The sequence below is a fragment of the Nelusetta ayraudi genome, unplaced genomic scaffold, assembly GCF_046127955.1.
Source record: "Nelusetta ayraudi isolate G7.1 ecotype Tasmania unplaced genomic scaffold, CSIRO-AGI_Nayr_v1 ptg000011l, whole genome shotgun sequence".
Classification (NCBI taxonomy): Eukaryota; Metazoa; Chordata; class Actinopteri; order Tetraodontiformes; family Monacanthidae; genus Nelusetta; species Nelusetta ayraudi.
Window position 1 is genome coordinate 14,979,601 of NW_027466061.1, and position 21,343 is coordinate 15,000,943.

Here is a 21,343-nt window from a genome sequence, read left to right on the forward strand (position 1 = left end):
ATTTTTTTTTTTTTTTTAATCCCACCGATTTTGTGGAGGGGATTACCGGACCAATCATGATTGAGAAGCCGACGCTCCCCGGAGCGCGAGGAGACGCCGGTGTGTGAAGAGGAGGCACACAGAAGCAGGATGTGGTGGCCGTGGTGGTGGTGGGGGGGGCTGATGCGCGAGTGGATCCGCTGCTCTTGAATTCCAGAGGGAAAAGTTGCGCGTTGTGTTTGCTCCATGCGCGTGTTGTCCAAGATACGCGCGGTCTCGCAAGCCGACCACACATTCTGATTTATCTTTTATTTTATTTTTATTTTTTGCAAAGAACTTCAAGTTGGGGAACAGAAACCGAAGCGTTAAATTCCCGGCAACTTTCTTGTGATCTTCTCCTCCTCCTCCTCCTCCTCCTCCTCCTCTTCCTCCTCCACCTCCTCCTCGAGGAGGTCCTGGGTTGTACTCGTGTGTTTTAAAGGGCACAGACTCCTCTAAATTCCCAGGTAGGTTTTTCTGTTTGTTGAATGCGTAACTGGACCAGGATGTGTTGAAGCGAGACTGGACCATCATCCATCAGGTTGTCCTGCCCGCCAGCCACCGTCAGTTGGACAGAATACCTGCAACATTCAATAACAGTGATACTGTTGTTGTGTCCGTGCTGGGGGCTCAGTGGCTGGCAGCAGTTGCTTATTCTCATTTTGAAGGATTATCCTGCGCTGCAAAGTAATCAGTTGGATAAGGCAACGTGACCGAGTCCACATTACATATCTGTCAGCGCTGAGCAGGTCTGTCAGCGCTGCTGGTGGCCGCTGACAGCGAGGCTGGGAAGTCTGACGTGGTACACGTGACACTTTGCTGCTACTCGTCCCGTTGTGAAATCCTTCTGTTCAGGCTCTGCGTGCACGTCTCCTGGGTTTGATGACCGGCCGATGGAGGAGGAGAAGCCGCTTGGTGAGAGTCCAGAGCCGTCCACCGCGACCCCCCCGCTGCCCGCCGGGCTTCCCATCGACTGGGGCCTCATCACCGGCCCCGTGCAGCCCGCCCCCTCCCTGCTGCCGTCCACTCACACCTCCGCCGTGCACGCCCTGCAGACCAAGGTGAGGTCGCTCACGCAGAGGAGGACGAGGGCGAGGGACAGAGACAGAGAGAGAGAGAAAGAGAAAGAGAAGGAGAAAGAGCAGGCGCCAGAACCTGAGGCGCTGCCGGGCTTGGTCCCGGTGGGCGAGACGCGGCCCACCGGGACCAAGCCCGGCGGCAGGTGCCAGGTGTACCACCGGCCCGCGCCGCCCTGGAGGTCCGCAGCTGCCGAGACCTTGAGCAGCAGCAGCGAGGAGGAGGAAGAGGAGGAGGTGGAGGTGCAGGTCAGGCTGGAGATTCACAGCCCGCCGGCTGAAGCCAAAGGCGAGCGGGCGTTCGGCACCGGGGACGAGGCTGAGGGAGGGACCCCCGAGAGGAACCAGGGCCTGCCGTGCTCGCTCCAGGGGGGCACCAGCCTGGAGAGCCTCCTGTCAGACAACTCCAGCAGCAGCAAGGACGGCCCTTCTCCTCCTCCTCCTCCTCCTCTCCCCCCTCCTTCTCCTCCTCCTGCCACCTCCTCTGTCCCCTCCACGTCTCCTGCCTCCTCCTCTACCAGACGCTGGGCGCCGCCTAAGGGCTTCTGGAGGGTGGCGCGGCCCGAGACGCTGCCGCTGAACAGCGTGGGCCCTGATGGAAGCGCGCTCGCCACGCTACCCGTCAGGGACTACACCCGGGCCAGGGAGGCCCTCGACGGGCCCCAGACGGCGCCCGGGCTGGCCAAAGCATCGGGCGAAGGCGCCGCGTCCTCGGAGCTCAGGTCCTCGGACGGCGCAGACGGAGCCGCGGAGAGTTGCGACGACAAGGGGCTGTGCAGCTCGGACAGCTGGGAGGGCGTGAGCTCACAGGCCGACGAGAGGCGCCGGGTGAAGCAGAGGGCCTACGCCAAGTTAAGGGAGAGGCAGCGGAAGTGTGGAGAGCAGAGCGGAGGAGAAAACCCTGTGTGTCCGGAGGATGTGACCTCCAGACTGGCCTGCAGAGGTAAGAGCTTCTCGGAACATCAGCACCCAGAGAGAGAGAGGGAGAGAGAGAGAGAGAGAGGGACACATGTTAGAGTGAGAGCTGAGGGTCCCAACCAGTGTGCGAAATTCCAATATTTGGTGGGGGGTGTTGCAGGGGGCAGTACCCTCTTGATTGTTACTCAGTACCAATCTAAAGGTCCTTAAAATGCAGGAGACCTATAATAACCTTACAATATTTCATGGAATGTAAGCCATGACGATCTACCTAACAACACACACACACACACACACACACACACACACACACACACACACACACGCACACACGCACACACACACACACACGCGCTCTGCTTGGCAAAACAATTTTGTAACATTTGTGAAAAGTATTTTGTGTAAAAATTAAATATATTAAATATTAAATAATATTATTTATATATAATCTTTTTGAAAAAACATTAGACCCCCTTAAATTTTGCTTTGAGCCTTTATTAACTAGCTTATCATGGGTCAATTGTGGGGGGTCCAACCCCCTTCCGGACCCTCCTGTATTTCACACACTGGTCCCAACACTACTTTCACGTGATGTTCTTCTGACTGTGGCACTAACGTGCACGCTGTTATCGCTGCACCTTGCAGACGGGGCCTCTCTGACTGAAATTTCGATGCAAGGAAGTTAACTGACTGGATTCACCCTAACACCCTGACAAGTGTTAGGGTGAAGGTTCGATAAAATAAGATAAGCCCACATATTCCTTTATTAGTCCCACTGTGGGGACATTTGCAGCATTATGGCAGCAGTGCTTTCCCCTGTTTGCCCCCATTAGAACTCCTTCAAGATTGCACCCGTGTTGTTTCTCTCTGCCATTGTATGGAACTGCAGTCTATAACCTGGCTGATTCCCAGTGTTGAACAGATGTCAGATGTGCAGATGTGGTTGCTGCTATTATTAGAAATCTGAGCGGTGGGGGGAAGTGTCCCAGCTTTTGTATCCCCCCCCCCCCTCTCTCTCTCTCTCTCTCTCTCTCTCTCTGTGCTGATGGAGGGATTCATATGTTTGCGTATGGTCGCAGATTATAATCCCATACGCGCGTAAGCAATACTGCTTCTGTTTCTGTCAATGCCCGAATCTCCTAAATCTGCCTTCATCTGACTCCCACGAGTTGCATAACCTGTGTTTTTGTGACAGACGATGAGGATTGGTCAGAAACACCCGCTGACGTGGTCGGCGAATCCAAAGGTACGAAGCTGCTCTGCTACCAGCTCTGTGAACGTCCCCCCCATGAATGATCGTCTGAGAAGTCCCGATTAGTGGCCACGCCTCCCTGCAGCTGGCAGAGCACTGGCCTGCTGGAGGGAGCACAGCACACAGCTCAATTATGCCGTGATTATTAAAGGGAACACATAAAAATGCACATTCCTTGTTTTAGATGAGCTAACCTCTTTATTTTGTTTTCCCACTGCTTTAAATTCTAAAACAATGGAGCCTGCGGGAGCACACTGTGTTTCAGCCACGTCCTTTTTCATCAATTAGTGACTTTTTTTCAAAACCGCCGAGTGTGGATGTGAAATGGTCCGCATGGATCAGCCACGTCTGTCCTATAGCACAGGAGTCCTTTGCACACCAAAGTGTCTATTCTGAACACACACAAGTACTCAATGGTAAAAGGTATCGTAAGGTACCTTTTACCTACTTTAACATGAGGTAAAATCAAAAATCCTTGCCAAGATATATATAAAATATATTGTATAGAAGTATTCATGACTCCGGTGTTGCGATGAGGGAAAATGTCAACGTGGTCCTCAGCAGAGCTAAGATAACTGGTCTCTTTGACGCCAATATACAGTACGGTGGCCTCTTTACAGTTTATGACTGACAGTACTGTTTAAAGGTCCACTATTCAGTAAATAATGTTCCAGTGTTTTCTAACAATAGCAGATGTATTCAGCCCATTGCTGAACTCCCAAGAACCCAGTAGCCAGGTCCATCCTGTACTTCTTTGGCTTGCTCCAAGGCTGTACTAAAACACACAATGATGGAAATGAGCACTTTGTGACATCACAAAGGGCTCTGCTCCCTCACTGGTACTTCGTGACAACTCCAGCAGACAGGGGTTTGTCCCTCCCGTGTCCACCTTTTTGATATCGCATTCCAACACAGCATCACTTTCTTCACAAAGCCCAGTGTTTTTGCAGCAGGCTGTAAGCAGAGTGCTAAGTGTGCCGTGTTGGAGCCTTGATCTCAGATTTCTTTTATGTTCCCGCGTACTTGCAGGATCGCTCGGGGCTTCAGACGGCTCAGACTCAGCCATTCTTGCCCAGGACCTTGAACCCTATTTAAGGTGAGCGATGTAATGCTCCTTTATGTGCTTAGCAAGAGCGATGACATATACAACTCTCATGCACTATTAATATCCTGTCCTCACAAGTTTCCCTCACAGAGAGACATTTGTGGGATTTTAGGGTCAGGAAGCAGAGATGAGAGCGATGAAAGGTTTTGAAACTGTGTGATGAGAGTGTATACACATATTAGAAAATGAAAGAAAAAGAAAGTTGATATTTAACAGGAATTGTTGAGCATGCAGCTGTAGTATAGTCATTTGAAACAGGCTAAAGCTATATACCTCATACTTCACAACTAATTTGGTGTCTTGGACAAACTTTTTTCCTAACACAATCCTTATGAGCATCCATGAATGGCCTTGTAAAATGCATTTCCTTTCTGTAGAAACACTGGTAAAAGCAAGATCAACAGTTTTATAATCAGTGCTAAACACCATATAGAAATCAAAATAAATGATGATAAATACATGTAATAAATTGGGGAGCTGTTTTTCCCAATGTTCCTTTCGGTTTGTGTTAAAAGTAGCAGATTAAAAGTATACTCTCACACCTTTCAGTAGTTTCAGCAGCCTATCGGAGCTCTGTCACCTATTTACAGTGGATTACGGGTTAATGTCTTAATATAAACAGCTGCACGCGCGGCGCCAAAACAGACCAAAATCCATTTGCCGTGCACCGAGGTTAACACACTTACACGATAAGTAATCTATTGAACAAGATATGCGCTCATCTTTACAGCCAGGAGAGAACGAATCACACTCCAGTCCATTACAGGGATAATCCACACGGCTGGTGTATCATGCTATCTTTATCACTAGGCCAGGGGATAAAGACAAGTACAGACGATGAAGCACAATACATAGCAGCTTAGCTGCTGGGCGTGAGGAGGGATGGATGGATGGAAAGATGGATGACGTTCGCCTCTGCCGCTTACTGCCAGTGCCACGCCCCAGTCTATCTATCTGATATTACATAAGGCAGCTTAGGAGGAAGCGGTTTGATTTACTCCGCGTTGGGTCACTCCATGCAGTGTGATGTCGCCGGATGTGTCAGAACGTGAAACAAACTATCTGCTCTATCCAAGCATGCAGTGTCTTCACCAACACCCCCGCAAAATATTTATGAAAAACAATTGTTGTGTTTGTTGGTTTTTTGTCATCAGGTCACTTCTGGTGATCAGGGATGAACTTCCTCTGAGCCCCAGACACGAGCAGGCTAAGCTTCTCCTGGAGCGAGCTCGGCTCAAGGCTCGATCCAATCACATCAGAGGCGAGCGGCCCTGCAGACGCTCCCACTCCGACCAGAGAGCGACCGTGTGAGTTGACTGCATCCACTCGTGTGGCCTCTGACTTCAGTGGCGTTCCAACAAAATGAAACCCAACGCCTTACTTGCACTTTATGTAAATGAGCCCCAAGAATAGGAACAGCGAGTTGCATCTACCCCAAACTGAGTCCGTTATCTGATTCCAACTACCCGTCTGTTCTTCCAACAAAGAACCATCCATATCTGCAATCTGCAGTCTTCTTTCGCACATAACTGGAAAGGTTTTAAAGTGATGTAACAGTGATGCAAAATGGCAAAACATACTGGGAAGTTCTTCCTATGTAACAAAACAATACATGTATTTAATTTATTTTTGCTGGGGTCATTATGGATTCCTTTTCCTGATTGTCAGTAAAATGTTCCTTTCTTCTAGCAAATATTGACAGATTATTTAACGTTTTGCTAAAGGACATCTACTTTAGTCACCACAAATGCGAGTAACATTTTCAAATAGACTATTTGCATTTTTTTTTCTCTATCCTAAAGGAAGAAGCAACAAGTTGAATCACCTCATTCTACCCCGGCGCAGAAAACAACGCAGGCTAAAGACGACCCAGCAGCTCAAACCCTGGCCGCTCCTCTCTTGGTCCCAGAACCAAGAGACACTTCGCCTGCAGACCAAGGCAGTCAGTCCAGACGCTACGGCTGCTCGCCCACACGTGTGCGCTTCGAGGACGAGTCGGAGAAGGAAGCAGAGTCCCGCTACCTGGACAGAGTGAGACAGCGCGGCCGGCCCGGGATGCCAAAGTCCAGAAGCAAAGAGAGTAACACAGATTCAAGCAGCAGCGGCTCAGAGAGGAGCAGGAGCCACAGGAGTGTGTCAATGCCGCCCCCGCAGGCGCAAGAGGACGTGGGCATCGGCGCTGAACCAAAAACTGTGATAAAAGAGATAATAGTGCTGGTTAAGAAATGTGAAGCCTGTGGCTCTGTGGTAAGGGAACCTCAGCCAGGTTCCTCGCCATCAGACCCACAGAACGCGGAAGCGCAGAACCCGGTGGGCGCTGATGACTCATGGGGCAAAGCGGTTCCGCACTGGGTCCATCCAAACAAGCCCGAGGTCAGCACTCGGCCCAAAGCCCCCCTGACCGTCACTTTTGCTGGAGCTTACGTTCTGGGCGAGAGTAAAGAGACCAGCACAGGATGGAAGTCTTCAGGGTTTGGAAAACTGAGGAGAAGGAGCAGGAAGGGCGAAAGTCGGCTCGAGGCGGGCCACGGACCCTACGGCCCATCGTGGGCTCAGCGGCGCAACTCCAACCCCAGGAGCAGGGTCAACGTGAGCAGAGCCGTTTCCTTCGCCCCGGGAAGCCCCATCGCTCTGGAGCCCCGATTGCTGGAAGCGTCTGGCGGAAGCAGGGAGTCTCCGCCTCCAGCACTGCCCATCAAGTCTGCCCTCAAGTCCAGTTCAAAGAGTCGGTCGGCAGCGGGTCAGCCCACCGTTCAGTTCCAAGTGACCACCGCCAGTCTGGGCGGGGACAGAGGCTCCCAGCACGCCGTCCTACTGGACTCTCCGGACGTGAGAAGGGAAACTCCGGGGACTTCGAGCCAAGGAGTCCCTGCAGGCGGCGGCGCAGTGCCCTGCGTCAGGCCCTCCACTCTCAGGTACTCCCCAGCCCGGCTCACCACGGACCTGCCATCGGCTGAGCTCTGGGATGCTACTCCTGATGGAACTGGTAAGTGGTCATCACACGAACACGCAGGTTCAAGGACAGACACTCTGGAATACACAGGGTCAGTGTGTAAGATTTAGCACCATCTAATGGTAAGCAAGAAAATTGCAGATTGTTATTCTTATGTAAATCCCTGTTTTCTCACGTTCCATTTGATCCCATGTTTTATATACCAGGCCAGTGCTATGATGTTACACACATATACTACACATATGTGGCAGCCAAATATTGCAGTCAATTTACAAGTGGTACTGCATTTCATGTAAATATCAATGCTTGATATCAAATGAGAACACAGTCATTTTCTTCATAGTGTAAATTTTTCATTTTTCATTTTCTTGCCAACTGATCTTTGTCATTTATACATTGGGCCTTTAATAATAGAAAAGGGAAATGTTTCAATACCCACAATTTGTCATTCTAAATATAAAAAAAATACAGTTGAAAATGATTTATCCATAATCCATAACTGTATATTTGCAAAATGTCAGCTATAGCAATGAAATCCTGTGCAACCCATTTCTAACCTTAATTTATTTAAAAAGAGAAAAATAAACAAAATTGGTACCTTAATCTTATTATTTAGCTGCATTTTAATTGAACTGGATAACATTAACATCAAAACATTGGGAGAGGGCAATATCAACAAGTTGTTTGTTTTTCTGTAAATAAATCTGACTTCTGTCTGCACTATTTGTCAGTGCTGCTGTCAGGAAGTGCACAGATGTGGCTCAGCAATGTGTCGTCCCACAGCCTGTATCAACCCTGAAGCATCAGGGCTGTTGGCACAGATGTTCGAGTCGCCCATGCTATGGGCACTAGCAGAAAATGACCAGATGTTTTGTGTCAGTAACAATCTGGCTGGGTCTTTCCCCCTCTTGTTGCCTCAGGAGGGTGAAGTTATGGTTTCCAAAAATTGTACAATATGAAAGCTTGTCAGATTTAAATCAGTGGGATGTGTATTCATTGCCTGGCTTCTCATAACAGAGACCTATTGACTCTTTTTCAACCTTCATCTGCTGACAGCAGCTTTCTATCATGTCCCTGTGCCTGTGCAGTCATGTCCTCAGTACGATGTTGGTTATTAAAGGACCAACATCATGAAGGTGTTCTCTCAAATGAAAGGGTACAGAGAGGCCAAAATACAAAGCACATGCAACTATTAGCACTAATCTAATAGTTGGTAACAAGCAGGCATGAAAGTGGTATATATATATATATATATATATATATATATATATATATATATGCATACATTATATTTATACATATATAAGTACAAAAAAAAACACAATGAAAATCACTCACAGAGAACTGCAGGCACAACAGCAGTGAAGATTCACCAGCTCAGTTTAACTCACACTCGCACACACAGCTGAAACTCGTTCAGAAATTAACCAAAGTTGCTACTAAAAATGAAGGCAACAGGCTTTCAAGACTTTCACAATAAAACAGGAAATGACCTTACAAGCAAAGCATCGGTTTTAGCAGGAAACAAAGATGAGTATGGCTGCTAGGTTCCAAGGCTGTTCCACCAGAGCATGGGATTTGAAAAATAATAATACAAAAAAAAAAGACCTTAAAATGAGTATGATATAAAACTCTTATCAAATTCCTGTCTGAGGGATTGGCATGAATGGACATTTCGATTTTCATTCTTGTCCGAGAAAATATGCAGAGATTTCTTCCGATCTCTGAATCCTGTAATCCATCACGTTATTATGGGTTGGAAAGAGCCTGAACTGAGTGAACTGTGTCGTGACAACTCAAAACACTTTACACCACACGCAGTCTTACACTGACGATGGAGGCAGATTAGCGGACTGCTCTTATATACTTTAAAACAACAAAAACATCACCGGTGAACTATTTATAAATCTTATAAATCTGTGCATACTCAGAAAATGGAATGTGCACCTTTATTTTATCTAAAGATCAATGAAGTAAATCTTGATCTTTGATGCCTTCACATAACTCAGCTCCAAAAAAAGATATGTTTGATTGCCATCACATCCTATCCTGGTGAATGTCCCTCTGCCGCAGGTATGAGCGGGGACATGGGCTCTGCCGCAGAGTGTCGTCCTGCCCTGCGTGGCCTGGCTTTGTCACGGGCCGAGGACCTCAGAGCAGAACTGCTGAGGGCAGAGCATCTGAAAGCGGAGGCCATGTGGGAGGAAAACTCTGACAGCTCCAGGCAAGCCAAGATAACAAGCGCGAAGAATAAATCCATCCGCCCCGCTAATGCTCCCCAGCATTGACTCGAGAGTGACGGACTGAGAGCGGCCAGAGGATTAAAGCCTGTGCCACAGTCCATGTTATTGTTGCAAGTAATCTGCTAACATCAAAACAATCCTGCCCTCTTCTGGTAATGGGAAGCATTACTTGCATTACAAGTCAAAGCCATTGCTAACAGGGTGATAAACCTCATTATGGAAACAGTCAAGTAGTTCCATCCTGACTTTGTTTTCACTTGTTGAAAATATCAAAAAATTCCCCTGCAAAATGTCACACTTCTTGATGTGCAGGAAGCTGGACGGACGGCCGAAGCTCTTCCTGCGCCGCTTCTTTTCCTCCATCGGCCTGAACAGCGTTGGCCGACTGGTGAAAGGAGGCCGCTCCAGCAGCATGGAGCAGCTCAGCATCCCAGCCGTGCCTCGGGTCAGCTCTGCCTCCCCGAGCCCCACTCGCAGGCCGCAGCCCAGCACGCGCATCCAGAGGACGCCCTCGTTGCAAACCCTGCACACGGTGAGCGAGCGCTGCCAACAGCCGGCTCAGGCCACCGCCCTGCCCTGCTGTTCTGTTTGTTTGTTTGCTTGAGTTAAGCACATGAAATATACAGGGCTTCTCTTTTTTCCCTTCGGTCAAACTAGGATGTTGGCATTCAATGCCTGCATTTCCAAGCCGACCTTGAGGTGCTTTTGCACTGCTTATTTTGCCATCATGCACATAAGCAGGCTTTGAAGTGCTACCAACGTCACACACGCGCACACAAAAGCACATTCCAGGTCGTCTGCGCTTCCTTCCACTTTCTGTGGAGGCAGCCTTGAAGAACTCTTGGGAGCTGTACGCGTACACCCATTAGATGAAAGCAAATGTATGTTGCTCCCAGAGAGAGAGAGAGAGAGAGAGAGAGAGAGAGAGAGAGAGAGAGAGAAAGAGAGAGTGCATAAGAGCTAGAGAGAGAGTGTGTATGTGTGTTTGTAACGTTTACAGGGTCAAAAAATTCACAGCCAGCTCCATGCAGCTCTGATGAACATTTTGATAATGCCCTTTCTTGCCACCAGGTGCTGCCACTGGCACAACTGCGCAAGGCCTCCTCTGTGCAGAGTTTAGAGAGAAGGACAGAGCGCTCCACCATACTGGGAGAGGTCCAGATACCTTACGGTTTGGCACCCAGGTTGGTGTGACAGGAAAAATTCAGTGAAGAAAAAGCTTGATCTGGCTTCCTGTTGGCTCACGAGCAGGGCGCGGTGCGCTTTCCTGCTGTTGCAGCCCCGACAGTCCCCAGCTGGATCTTCACAGGGCCCTGAGCGTGGAGGATGTACTGGCCTCCAGACTGGTGCGCCCAGTGGGCAGAGTCACACAGGTTTTCTCTGACGGAACCCTTCTGCTGGAGCTCGTCCGGCCCCCAAACGGTCCCTTTGGTTTTGTCATCTCGAGGGGAAAAGGTCGGCCAGACACAGGTAACCTAAATAATAAAAAGACATGTTATTTGGATTGTAAATATAATAAATTGTTGCACACTCTTTTTCTGCTGTGTATTTTTCGTATTTTAAAATTTGAAAGTCAAAATTACTATGTTCAGTTTGATTTCATTGAAATTAGTTTCAGATTTATATATACCTTGTGCTCCTGAGTATGTAGCGAACCAAGAAAAAAATGTCTAAAAAAAGTACACAATCAGTCGGAAAATATATTTTGTCTCTATCCAGTTATACTGACTCCCAAGGATCTGCCGCTTTCCCCGTCAGGTGTTTATGTGGAGAAGGTGGGCGAGACCGGTAGCGAGGGCCCTTACACCGGTTTGCTCGGCGTGGGCGACGAGATTCTTCAGGTGAACGGCGAGGCGGTGGCCGGCCTCAGCCTGGACCAGGTGACGAGGCTCATGACCCGAGAGAGCATCGCAACCCTGCGCATCATGCCAGCCTATCGCATCCAGCGCTGAGTCGGAGGGCGGCCGTGGCTCTCTGCCATTTCTGGATTATAATTTTGCGGCTGCAAAGCGCCGCCGCTGGACTGTAACATAAGTGTCAGAGAACATCTGTGTTTGTTTCAGGGAATTTGCACACACGCATACAGCTACTTAGGCCAATAAAGGTTGGACTTTTAATGCATGCGATCTTAAAACGCACCGACACCCCAGACGTTAAATGTAGAACCGTGCAAAGCGGTAGAGATTACAAATGCACGTTACTAGATTTCTGATCACGTTTGGATAAATACAGATATTTTTACATGACTTAATGGCATTAAATCATGTTATATTTGGACTTAGCGGTTATATGTTTACATTTGCTCTAAATGTCTTTTATTTAGCCCATTGCAGCACAGGGCAGAGTTTAAAGCACCCTATATCTCAATGAGTCTGGACATTTTGTCATATGGCTGGAATTGATCACATATCTTTATATGATTGGCATGTAGACATGGCAATTTTTTATGTCTTATACGCATCCCCTCCAGTCATTTATAAAAGCATTGCTAATAGCTTCTATACAAACAGGCAATTTACAGAGTCCACTCATGCAGGGAACCGAAGAGTAAAACAGATGGGATTTCTTTTTAATTGCCAATATAATAATTACTCTTACTGATACCAGTAAATCTCAATACGTATTTACCAGCTGTTGATACACATCCGGCCCAACTTCATGTTTGTATAACCCCAAAGAGGGAGCTGCATCAGTAGTTTTGAACCTGGGAAAATCTTTGGAATTCTGAGCCCAATCATGTAGATTTAATCAGACAGAAATGTGATGCCCCGCATTGAGTTTTTATACTGTAAAAACCCACAAAACGGTTGCGCATAAAGTTGAAATAATTTTGTTCAGACACAATCCTCACTTTATTCTTATTTAAGCGCATCAGTGATCCCTTTGACCGGGTGTGGTGACTATATTATGTGTCCTAAAAACCAAGGTGAAATTAATTTATGCGTAACATTTATTTGTCGTTTACTAAAAATATTGTTAAATATAAACTAGTTTTCTCCATCGTCATGGGCAACAGTGTATATTTATGTAAAGATATGCCCTAAATGTAAAATATATATTTGTCAGTTCTGCACATTTCGGAAATATCAAGAATGGACCTCCAAGTGCCTCACAATGTCATAACATTAAAAAGTATCCCAATCTCAGAAGCAATGGAAGGGGACTGATGGGTCTCAAAAAGTTTTTTTTTTAACTGTATTTTTAAATTCTATCTTAAGTGATGACAGTTAGCATCTCCAAATGTATTTTCCGCTGTGTCCCAGACAGTCTTTGTAAAGATAATGTGCAGGACCTCACCCACTTTAATAGCCTAAAAACACAAATTCTCAGAAAGTTGTTTGGATTTCAACATGAGAAATTTGCCTTGGAAAACATCCCTAGTGATTTCATACCAGCTTGCTTCCTGCGAATTGGTCATTCATATTTAAGGCTGAAATTATTGGTTATGTTGGTATTTAAACTCAGTGAGTCCACACTAGCACCTAATCAGCCACTGTACAGGACAGTTTAAACTGAATGTTGTAAATATGTCCTTGATCTAAAACACAATTCAGCTTTTTTTTTTTGACAATCTGATAAGGAGATACACTGAAGCTTATACAGCCATCATGTGTTGTTGAAAAAAGGTTGCACGTTCAACCTAAGAGTGCAGCTAAAACGCCGCAATTCTATTTGTCATTATTATTATTATTATTATTATTATTATTATTATTATTATTATTATTATTATTATTATTATTATTATTATCAATAATATTACTGTTATCCTCCTGCATTCTGTATCACTTTAATGGAACTGAAACGGGTTTGGTTAAATTAAAAATGTTTTATTTTGACAAAAAAAAAAAAACTGAAAAATGAGTGCCTATATTTATTAATAATTGTACGCATTTGTTTCAGGGCAAATTACATCGCAACTCCTATAGCAACCTATTTTAAAAACTGACCCTCGAAGGAGGTTGTAGCTGGCTTATTGTATTTATTTTAAGGATGAATTTGGATCTAAGTATTTGCCAAGTCGCCTCTGGATGAATGGAGCAAGAAGATTTTTTTTTTTTTTAAAGAAGAGGTTTCCTTGCTTGCAAACACACACACACACACACACACACACACACACACACACAAGAAAGGGATTCGTGTCAGGATATGACTGTGTTTAGGACAGGAAGTGTGTCGTGACTGCTGAAACAGGTCTGGAGAATCGTGACTCATCTATGTATCCTGACTGTCAGAGCGGCCTGATCCGCCTTATTGTGATGAAGGCAGATGGACCCAAATTATTAAATTTAAAGAAAAGAAAAAAAAATTTTTTTTCACGAAAGGCCGAACGGAGAACAGAGCTGGTGCTTTGGGTCCGTTATGTACCTGCCGCCGTTTAGACACTCCTGACTGTGTCCTGATAGCGCCGCCGCCGCCGCCGCTGCTGCCGCTGCTGCTTTATCTGATGCGACCTGCAGCGGCCGATACGCCTTTATCTCCCACAGCCACGACTCCCTGCGGACCCCGAGGGAACCGCCGTCCAAGCACCACCCTCACCCCCCATCCACACCCACCAACACACACACACACACACACACACACGCTGACGTGCAGTTTATTTATTTATTTATATCTAGCGAATTATTAATTCCTCAATCAACACGCAGTCGTGTCCTGTTTAATTAAGGGAATTACCGCAATTACACCCCGCACGCCATTATTTTTCTGTAGACATCGTCTTCATTATCAGCTGGCCGGAGGTGCAGAAATTGATATGGAGAATCTCACTTTCAAAGATAAAACAAGCAACAAAAACATTATATGTTTTTTAAAAGATATGTTAAATAAATGCGCTTAGAATTAAATCGCCCTTTTGTTAATAGGTCAAAAAGCTTAACCTGAGCTTTTGTTTAGCCCATTAAAAAAAACATTTAAAAAAAAAAAAAAAAACACCTCGATTGTACAGCTCGGGCTACAGTAGCTACACCTCCTCGCCTTGTTACAGGCCGTTGCGCTTTTCCCTGTTTGCTTTTTTTTTTTTTTTTTTTTTAATGCTTTGCCCTCCACAAGCCTATACAGCCCGCGACAGCCAAATAATAATGAATCATTTCATAAATAATGGGTTTAGGGGCTTATCGGGAATGAAGAGGCCGCTGCCGTGCGCTTATCTCACTCGGCCACATTGCGGCCTGTGTTCCGCTCCCCGTGCTGAGGGAGGGCGCGCTGGATGCGGCGAGGAATAACTCAACTACACACACACACGCACACATATGCACACGTGCACACTCGCGCACGCACATTTACACACGCACGCACACACAGCTCCACAACTGGCGAGGGGGGAAAAAACCCTCAGACATGGATGACCCACTCACAAAATGGCTCCACTTACACAGTAACATCAACAACACGGCTGGAACGGTAAGCGCACCACAACAACGCGTCTCACCCCCTTTTTATTGAAGCGCCGCATCAGTTGTTTTAACGCGCCTTAATCGGCGGGCTCGTCTCTGTTTTATTGGCGTAATGCGAGGAATATTTAGCCTAGATTTTCAGCTATTGTCCGCTCGGGCTGGCTGGAGCGACGCTGTCAGAGGCAGAATTCAGCCGAACGAATGCGCGGCCCGTTCGGGGAAAAAAATGTCCGTAAAATTAAAAGTGCCCTGCCTTTATATTTAATTGACGCTCACTCGTTCGTTTTGGGTTATTTTTTTTTTTGTTTTGTTTCCTGACGGAATGGTTATAATACTCAACCATGGCCCGCTAAATGTTCTATTGGATATGACAAGCCTCCGCTGTCGGTCGGAAATAAACAGCTGTGTGGTCAGTGTGATGCACTGGCATTGAAAGAAATATTACAGAAAATCCTGCAGGTCGATAACATAAAGCAGGAATCGGGCTGTTATGTGGAAGGACTTCATTTAAGCGACAAATGGTTAGTTAGCTTTGAGCTCAGCTGGTTCGGACGCGCAGCTTCGCTGTCACGGTCTTTTTTTTAAACACGCAATTTTCTAATGCATTTAAATTCAACATTTTGCAAAGAGCTACTTATTATTTGATCAGATTTTTTTTATTTTTTTTATTTTTTTTTACACGTTGTCGCATCAATCTGTCGACAGAAACTGGAGGCCACGACGGCAGGCTTCTGTTAAGATATTTATCGGCACGCAGGGACAGATAGAGAGTGGTAATGAATGAGTGGTGGCAGTTAATTTATCTTTGATGGTTCGTTAAAGTCGTTAACGGTTGCCCCCACACCCCCCACCCCACCCCACCCCCGTAAACAGAAAAGGCATGGGTGCTGCTATATACCCTAATTTCACATCTTTATTATTACTATTATTTAAAATAAAGATAATAAATATATTTTTCATTGGATTTTGTTAAAATAAAAATAAGGCTTGATAATTATTTTTGAGGCCAAAATGTTCTCATCACTTATAATTAACAGAGGCCCGTTTTATTCAGGACGCGGTGGATTCGAGCGAGTGGTGACGATACAAACATGATGGAAAAACGGCAGAAGGAGCTTTGCCCTGCAAGTCCTGAGGCGCAGCCCGGTCCTGGAAAGCGGGACGACTCCTCTATCGTCTCCAGACAGAACGGATGCAAGGAGGACGAGGAGTCGAAGCAAAAGAAGGGGGAGGTAGGGGAAGAGGGTGAGGAAGAGGATGGGGAGGGAGAGGAGGAGGAGGAGGAGGACGCGAGGAAGAGGAGGGGAGGGCGCTTCAAGGGGGCAGAGGAGGAGACGAATGACGTTCCTCTGCAGAACTCGAGCAACGGGACCAGCATCAGCATCCTCATCAACGGCGTTGCCAGGGAAACTGCCTCTCGCGACGCCCTTGACCTGAAAAGGGAAGTGCCGGTGATCGAGCTCTCCAGGAGGGACGCTATAAAAGCGGTGGAGCGCAGGACCGCGGAGAGCCATTTGGTGCCGATCACGGAACTTCGCAGACCTCCGCCGCTGCCGCTGCCGCTGCCGCCGCCGCCGCCGACGCAACGAGACGACGCTCGAATGGTCCAGCTGAGCCCAAACGCGTTCCCTGTCCCGGCCCGGGCGATGCTCTACAACCTGGCACAGCCTCTCGCCGCCATCAACAGGTAAAAGGCGGAGACGGAGCGAGGAACGGAGGGGAGTAGTTGAATGGGAAGCCACCTGTTCTGAGTCGCTGTGGTTGAATTGGATTGCGTGAGGTTGCTGATGCTTGTTGCAGCTCCAACTTAATAATTGAATTATGGTGTGTGTGTGTGTGTGTGTGTGTGTGTGTGTGTGTGTGTGTGTGTGTGTGTGTGTGTGTGAGAGAGAGAGAGAGAGAGCGCGCGCGCGCACATGCACATGCACACACATTTGCACCAAGTGGCGAATTCAGCACTGCTTCTCTATGTTGATGATGTTTCCCCCTCCCTACCACAAAAGCGCGTCTTTGTCATGTGCACCTATTCTCTTTTCTTGTCTCTCATCCCTGAAGTCTCGGAGGGGAGTCGGAGCAGTACAGCATGTACCCCAGCAACAGGGTAAAGCGCCGCCCAGCGCCTTATGAGGTTGAACTCGACGAGGGTAGGCGCATTTTAGATCTTTATAAGTATGGTAAGATGCACTTCTGCTGTGTCCTCCCTCTGCCAATATACAATATAGTCTCCTCCTCAGCGTCGTCTCCTCCATCTCCATCGTCATCCATCCACTGACACGGATGTTGCACTGTGCATAGTGTTGCACGAAATGTTTTGCCAAAAACAAAATTCAAAATTTAGAACTAAAAACCCAGCGGCAGCGTTTAACGCGACATCATTTGTTTGTGCAGCTGAGTGTCAGAAACGTGCACCTGTGCGCGTTATTTTCTTGGCAGATTGGGGGTGACCGTCGTTTTGAAACATCCGTTTCCACCACTGCCCACTCACTGCCATATACTGGGTGCTGGAGGATGGGGGTGCTGCTGCCTTCATGCCAAGGTTTTTACTGCAGAGTGGGCTGAAGGATTAAGATAGACTGGGTGTGTTCCAAGGACGACAAAAGCCTGGAAGACACCATTGTTGGGGTGGGAGGATGTGACTACCTGCAGTGGGGCATTTCATCAAACCTTAAATAAAACAAATGGTGTAGAATTCCCAATAAAGTCGTCCCTCTACCGCACCTTGGGTCTTCGCCATTCCAAAGAATGATTTGTTTCATTTTCTTTGAAACGTTTGCACAGTTATCCATTAACGGTATATTGCGCTCATTGTTGCAAGCCTCTGCAGCTTCATCTAAAATAAATCATCTTTTAATGGAGGACAATTTAGCATCACGGGGCTTCTAAATGTTGTTGTTTTGCATCTAAGCACTTCTTGCTTTAAACCAAAGGTGTGTATCTGTTCTCCTGCTACTAATTCTTCCATTTTTACCACTGTACTTGTACTGCTTGCTGCATTATCTACTCCAGCACTGCATTTCATATAATTCGTATGCCAATCTGCAGTTCTCCTGCCCTTACTCTCTCCATGTTGGTGTCTTCTTTTACCACTCTTTCAATCCTCTGCTAGCTGGTCAGCCAAAGATCGTACGGCGAATCTTCACAAACAGCCGCGAGCGTTGGCGGCAGCAGAATGTGAACGGGGCGTTTGCCGAGCTTCGCAAACTCATCCCCACTCACCCTCCGGACAAGAAGCTGAGCAAAAACGAGATCCTGCGGCTGGCGATGAAATACATCAGCTTTCTCTCCAACCTTCTGGAGGACCAGGACGGAGGGAGGAACGTCGGCAGCACGACTGACGGGGAGACGGGGCTGCTGGTCGGGGCCCGTGAAGCAGGTCCACAGGGTGGACCGCACCAAGCCTCGGTGGTGAGCCTGGCTAGAGACGATCTCCTGGAGACAATGTCGCCCGGCTCCAGCTGTGGAAGCCTGCCTGACGGCGACGCCGAGGGAAGCCCGGAGAGCTTTATGGAGGACCAGGACTCGCCTCCAGCTCCGAGGACTCTAACGGGGTCGCGCGGACCCGCACTTCATCTAGCTTCTAGGGATCTGAGGCGCAATGGACGCCCTATAGACGGTTCCAATCGTCGATAATGCCGATGCCAAATCAACACAGACCCAACACACCCAGATCAAAAGGAGGACAGGACAGAGATCGGATGTGCTCAGGAACTGTTAGTTCTGCGTTACCAGTGTAGGATGGAAAAACCTGCCTGCACTTCTTGAGATCCTGGTATCCGGACCGAATAGGTTCCCGTCTCTACGCAACACCAGAGGCAGCGATGGCTTGATTGTTGATTGATCGGTTGATTTTTACCCGACTAAAGACTTGTAAATTCTGCATGTTTTATGTCTTTGACTGACTTGCGGATCTTCACTTCCTGTGTTTCAAAAGCCCAAAGACTGGATGTTTAAAAAAAAAAAAAAAACATATGGAACACACATTTAAAAAGAAACAAAGAACAAACAAACAAAATGACAAAACCAAACAAAATGAAAGACATGCCAAGAGTGAAGTGATTTCTGATAATCATTTTTAAAGTTTTGATGGACCCCTCCCTCGTGATAATACTGAACACTTTATTGAATGAATCTAAGATTGCTTCAGAGAGCTGCACACTGAAACATCAATACATGAACCTGTTTTTTTAGTCCAAACAAATTGACTGTGTTAGCACAGTAACACAAAAGTGATTTGGCCTCAGTTGGAGGCTGTAAATGTACCAGAAGCAACTCAATGTGCTCATGAAGTTAGGCATGTTCTGTAAATAGCCTTTTTATCTGGACTGCTTAAGGTAACATCCAGTTCAAGTCAAGTCAAGTTGAGGCATTCTGAGGGCCGCTGGTTAAAGAAGAAGGGAACAGAGGTGGGTGAAGCAAACATTCCCCAAAAATACAAAGTGCATCGAATGTGGTACAAATTACTCCTGGCAACGAGAAAACAGCACCAGATTATGAGAAGAGGGACGATTTCACTGCCTGGAATTAAATTATGTGTAATAGAAATTGCTTTGGAGGTACAAGACATGCAGTGTACAAAACATGGGTCATGTGATATACACAAGGTGACTCATGTCGTCCTTTTTTGATATGAATGTTTGAGTGTTTTATTTTCTATTTCTTTTTTAACTGTAATGCAGTTGTAGTTTAGTGAGGTACATAAGCAACCCCTTCATTGTCACAAGCAGGCACACACAAATGCAAACGCAAAGACACACACACACACACACACACGCACATGCACACTGTTTATAAGCACCAGCAGTTTTCTGAGAAATGAAAAAGTTAAGTGTTGCTCACTGTTGTTGGTTATTCTGCTTTTTTTCAGCAGGACCTAGTAGTCTATATTGGTACCTTTGGTAACTATGGTATTTTATGAATTGCAGTAAAGGGACATTGTACGTTTGGTAATATTTGTTGTATGATAGTTGTATCTATAATTATAACCAATGTTAAATCAATGAATTTTATACAAAAAAACATTAATAAAACATGCAGAGCAAAAGTCTTGTACTAGATCTGAATTAAACATGTGATCCAGTCCTTATATATATATTTTTTCTAATCTACCATGAACCAGCTACACAGCTGCAATTCGATCCTTTAAATGTAAACGCAGCTGCTGTTCAGCTTTGTGGTGCAGTTTGTCCCTTCTTATGAAATTCCCCCCAATGAACCCTGGAATCCTCACTTCCTCCCTACAAGTGACGACTTCCTGTGGAGGTTAACATGGCTCGGTGACCTCCAGGATATCCTGCCATTGTGAAAGTGGTTTCGACAGCCTCCGCTACACTCGTTGTGCGCTGTTGTGTCTGTACATATTTCGAAACGGCAGTACCACCACAGTCTCCCAGTTCCCTCCCGAACCAATGGCATCGCGGCCCACCCGTACTGGTCTGTGTGGAATCAGAGGGTGGTCGTGTAGCTTTCCAGTAAACACGCTAGCGTTGCGTCGCCTCCTTCCTCTATACTTTCAAACTCTTATGCAGCAAACTGTAGCACCAGAGCTGCGCCAACTGCTCTTAAACCTTTCTTGCGAAAACTGTAATTACTTCCAGGGAGCGTCAGAGGCATCCAGGTGTTGGGAGACCTCTCCTGTGCTCCGCTCCCGCTGTGCAGGGACTGATGATGTGGGCTCTCTGGGTTAATGCATGCCAAACATTTGCCTTCTCCAAAAACACACATCCTCATGAAAAAAAAAAAAGGGCGGGGGGGCGGGGGGTAGAAGGAGTGTTTATGAGGGATTGAAAAGGGAAGCAATGAGTGGAGGGCTTGTGCTCGGCCGGCGTGATGCTGGTTGTGTGCATGCACGCGCGTCTGCGTGCGCGTGCCTGTTTATCAGCTCAGTGCAGATGGGTGGCAGAGTGGCTCTTGCAGCCAAATGATTCAGTATGCTAATGAGTTGTTATCTGTGGTGCTGCAGGAACAATATACTGTCTTTCTCACAGTGGGAATCCAGCCTGCTGGGAACAGATTACACTGCGCACACCGCCAAGGTAGTTATTTATATTTTCACACGGAGTCGTAGAAAATACATAAATGCGAACGAGCACACGCACACACACGCACACACACACGCACACAAAGAGATAGGCCTATAAACAAACGAGCAAAATAAAATTTACAAACACACACACACACACACACACACATACACACACACACAGACGCCACCAACATCAGCATAAATTAGGTGGAAATTTGGGGTAAATTTGTGTCCTTCACCAGTAGATGGAGACGTCATTATAGCCCCTTGTCTTTTCACTTTCTGGTTAGTTATTGATTATAAAATATTAGGTTACAGTTTGCCAAGAAACTACATTTCCAAGCCTGATCACCTCAAACTGGA

At 46.7% G+C, this 21,343-nt stretch overlaps 2 protein-coding genes and 1 long non-coding RNA gene across 8 annotated transcripts; 2 read left to right on the forward strand and 1 right to left on the reverse strand.

The window, feature by feature from the left end:
* The first annotated feature begins 398 nt into the window (after window positions 1-398).
* On the forward strand, window positions 399-12,409 carry LOC142885141 (uncharacterized). 2 transcript variants are annotated; one of them, XM_076021305.1, is made up of 11 exons: window positions 399-485; window positions 874-2,037; window positions 3,208-3,258; window positions 4,294-4,360; window positions 5,524-5,676; window positions 6,172-7,355; window positions 9,396-9,546; window positions 9,878-10,097; window positions 10,637-10,749; window positions 10,845-11,035; window positions 11,285-12,409. In XM_076021305.1, exons 2-11 carry the CDS (start codon window positions 912-914, stop codon window positions 11,515-11,517), a joined length of 3,489 nt encoding a protein of 1,162 aa, XP_075877420.1. In that variant the 5' UTR covers window positions 399-485; window positions 874-911; the 3' UTR covers window positions 11,518-12,409. The 2 variants fall into 2 exon arrangements, with proteins under 2 accessions (XP_075877420.1, XP_075877421.1); XM_076021306.1 differs by having other exon boundaries at window positions 11,324-12,409.
* Window positions 3,440-11,321, reverse strand: LOC142885147 (uncharacterized). Of its 2 annotated transcripts, XR_012926259.1 has the most exons (5): window positions 11,196-11,321; window positions 10,731-11,040; window positions 6,657-7,438; window positions 4,154-6,560; window positions 3,440-4,026 (listed from the first exon to the last, which is right to left on the reverse strand). It is a non-coding gene; the product is annotated as an uncharacterized LOC142885147 (long non-coding RNA). The 2 variants fall into 2 exon arrangements; XR_012926258.1 differs by having other exon boundaries at window positions 4,154-7,438.
* A 2,356-nt stretch (window positions 12,410-14,765) lies between the features above and the next one.
* On the forward strand, window positions 14,766-19,999 carry tal1 (T-cell acute lymphocytic leukemia 1). Of its 4 annotated transcripts, none has more exons than XM_076021315.1 (5): window positions 14,771-14,965; window positions 16,013-16,190; window positions 16,314-16,645; window positions 17,014-17,132; window positions 18,065-19,999. In XM_076021315.1, the coding sequence occupies exons 1-5, from the start codon at window positions 14,772-14,774 to the stop codon at window positions 18,586-18,588; spliced, it is 1,347 nt and encodes a 448-aa protein (XP_075877430.1). In that variant the 5' UTR covers window position 14,771; the 3' UTR covers window positions 18,589-19,999. The 4 variants fall into 4 exon arrangements, with proteins under 4 accessions (XP_075877429.1, XP_075877428.1, XP_075877430.1 ...); XM_076021316.1 differs by having other exon boundaries at window positions 14,772-14,965; window positions 17,014-17,102; XM_076021314.1 differs by having other exon boundaries at window positions 14,766-14,965; window positions 15,996-16,645.
* Window positions 20,000-21,343: the final 1,344 nt, after the last annotated feature.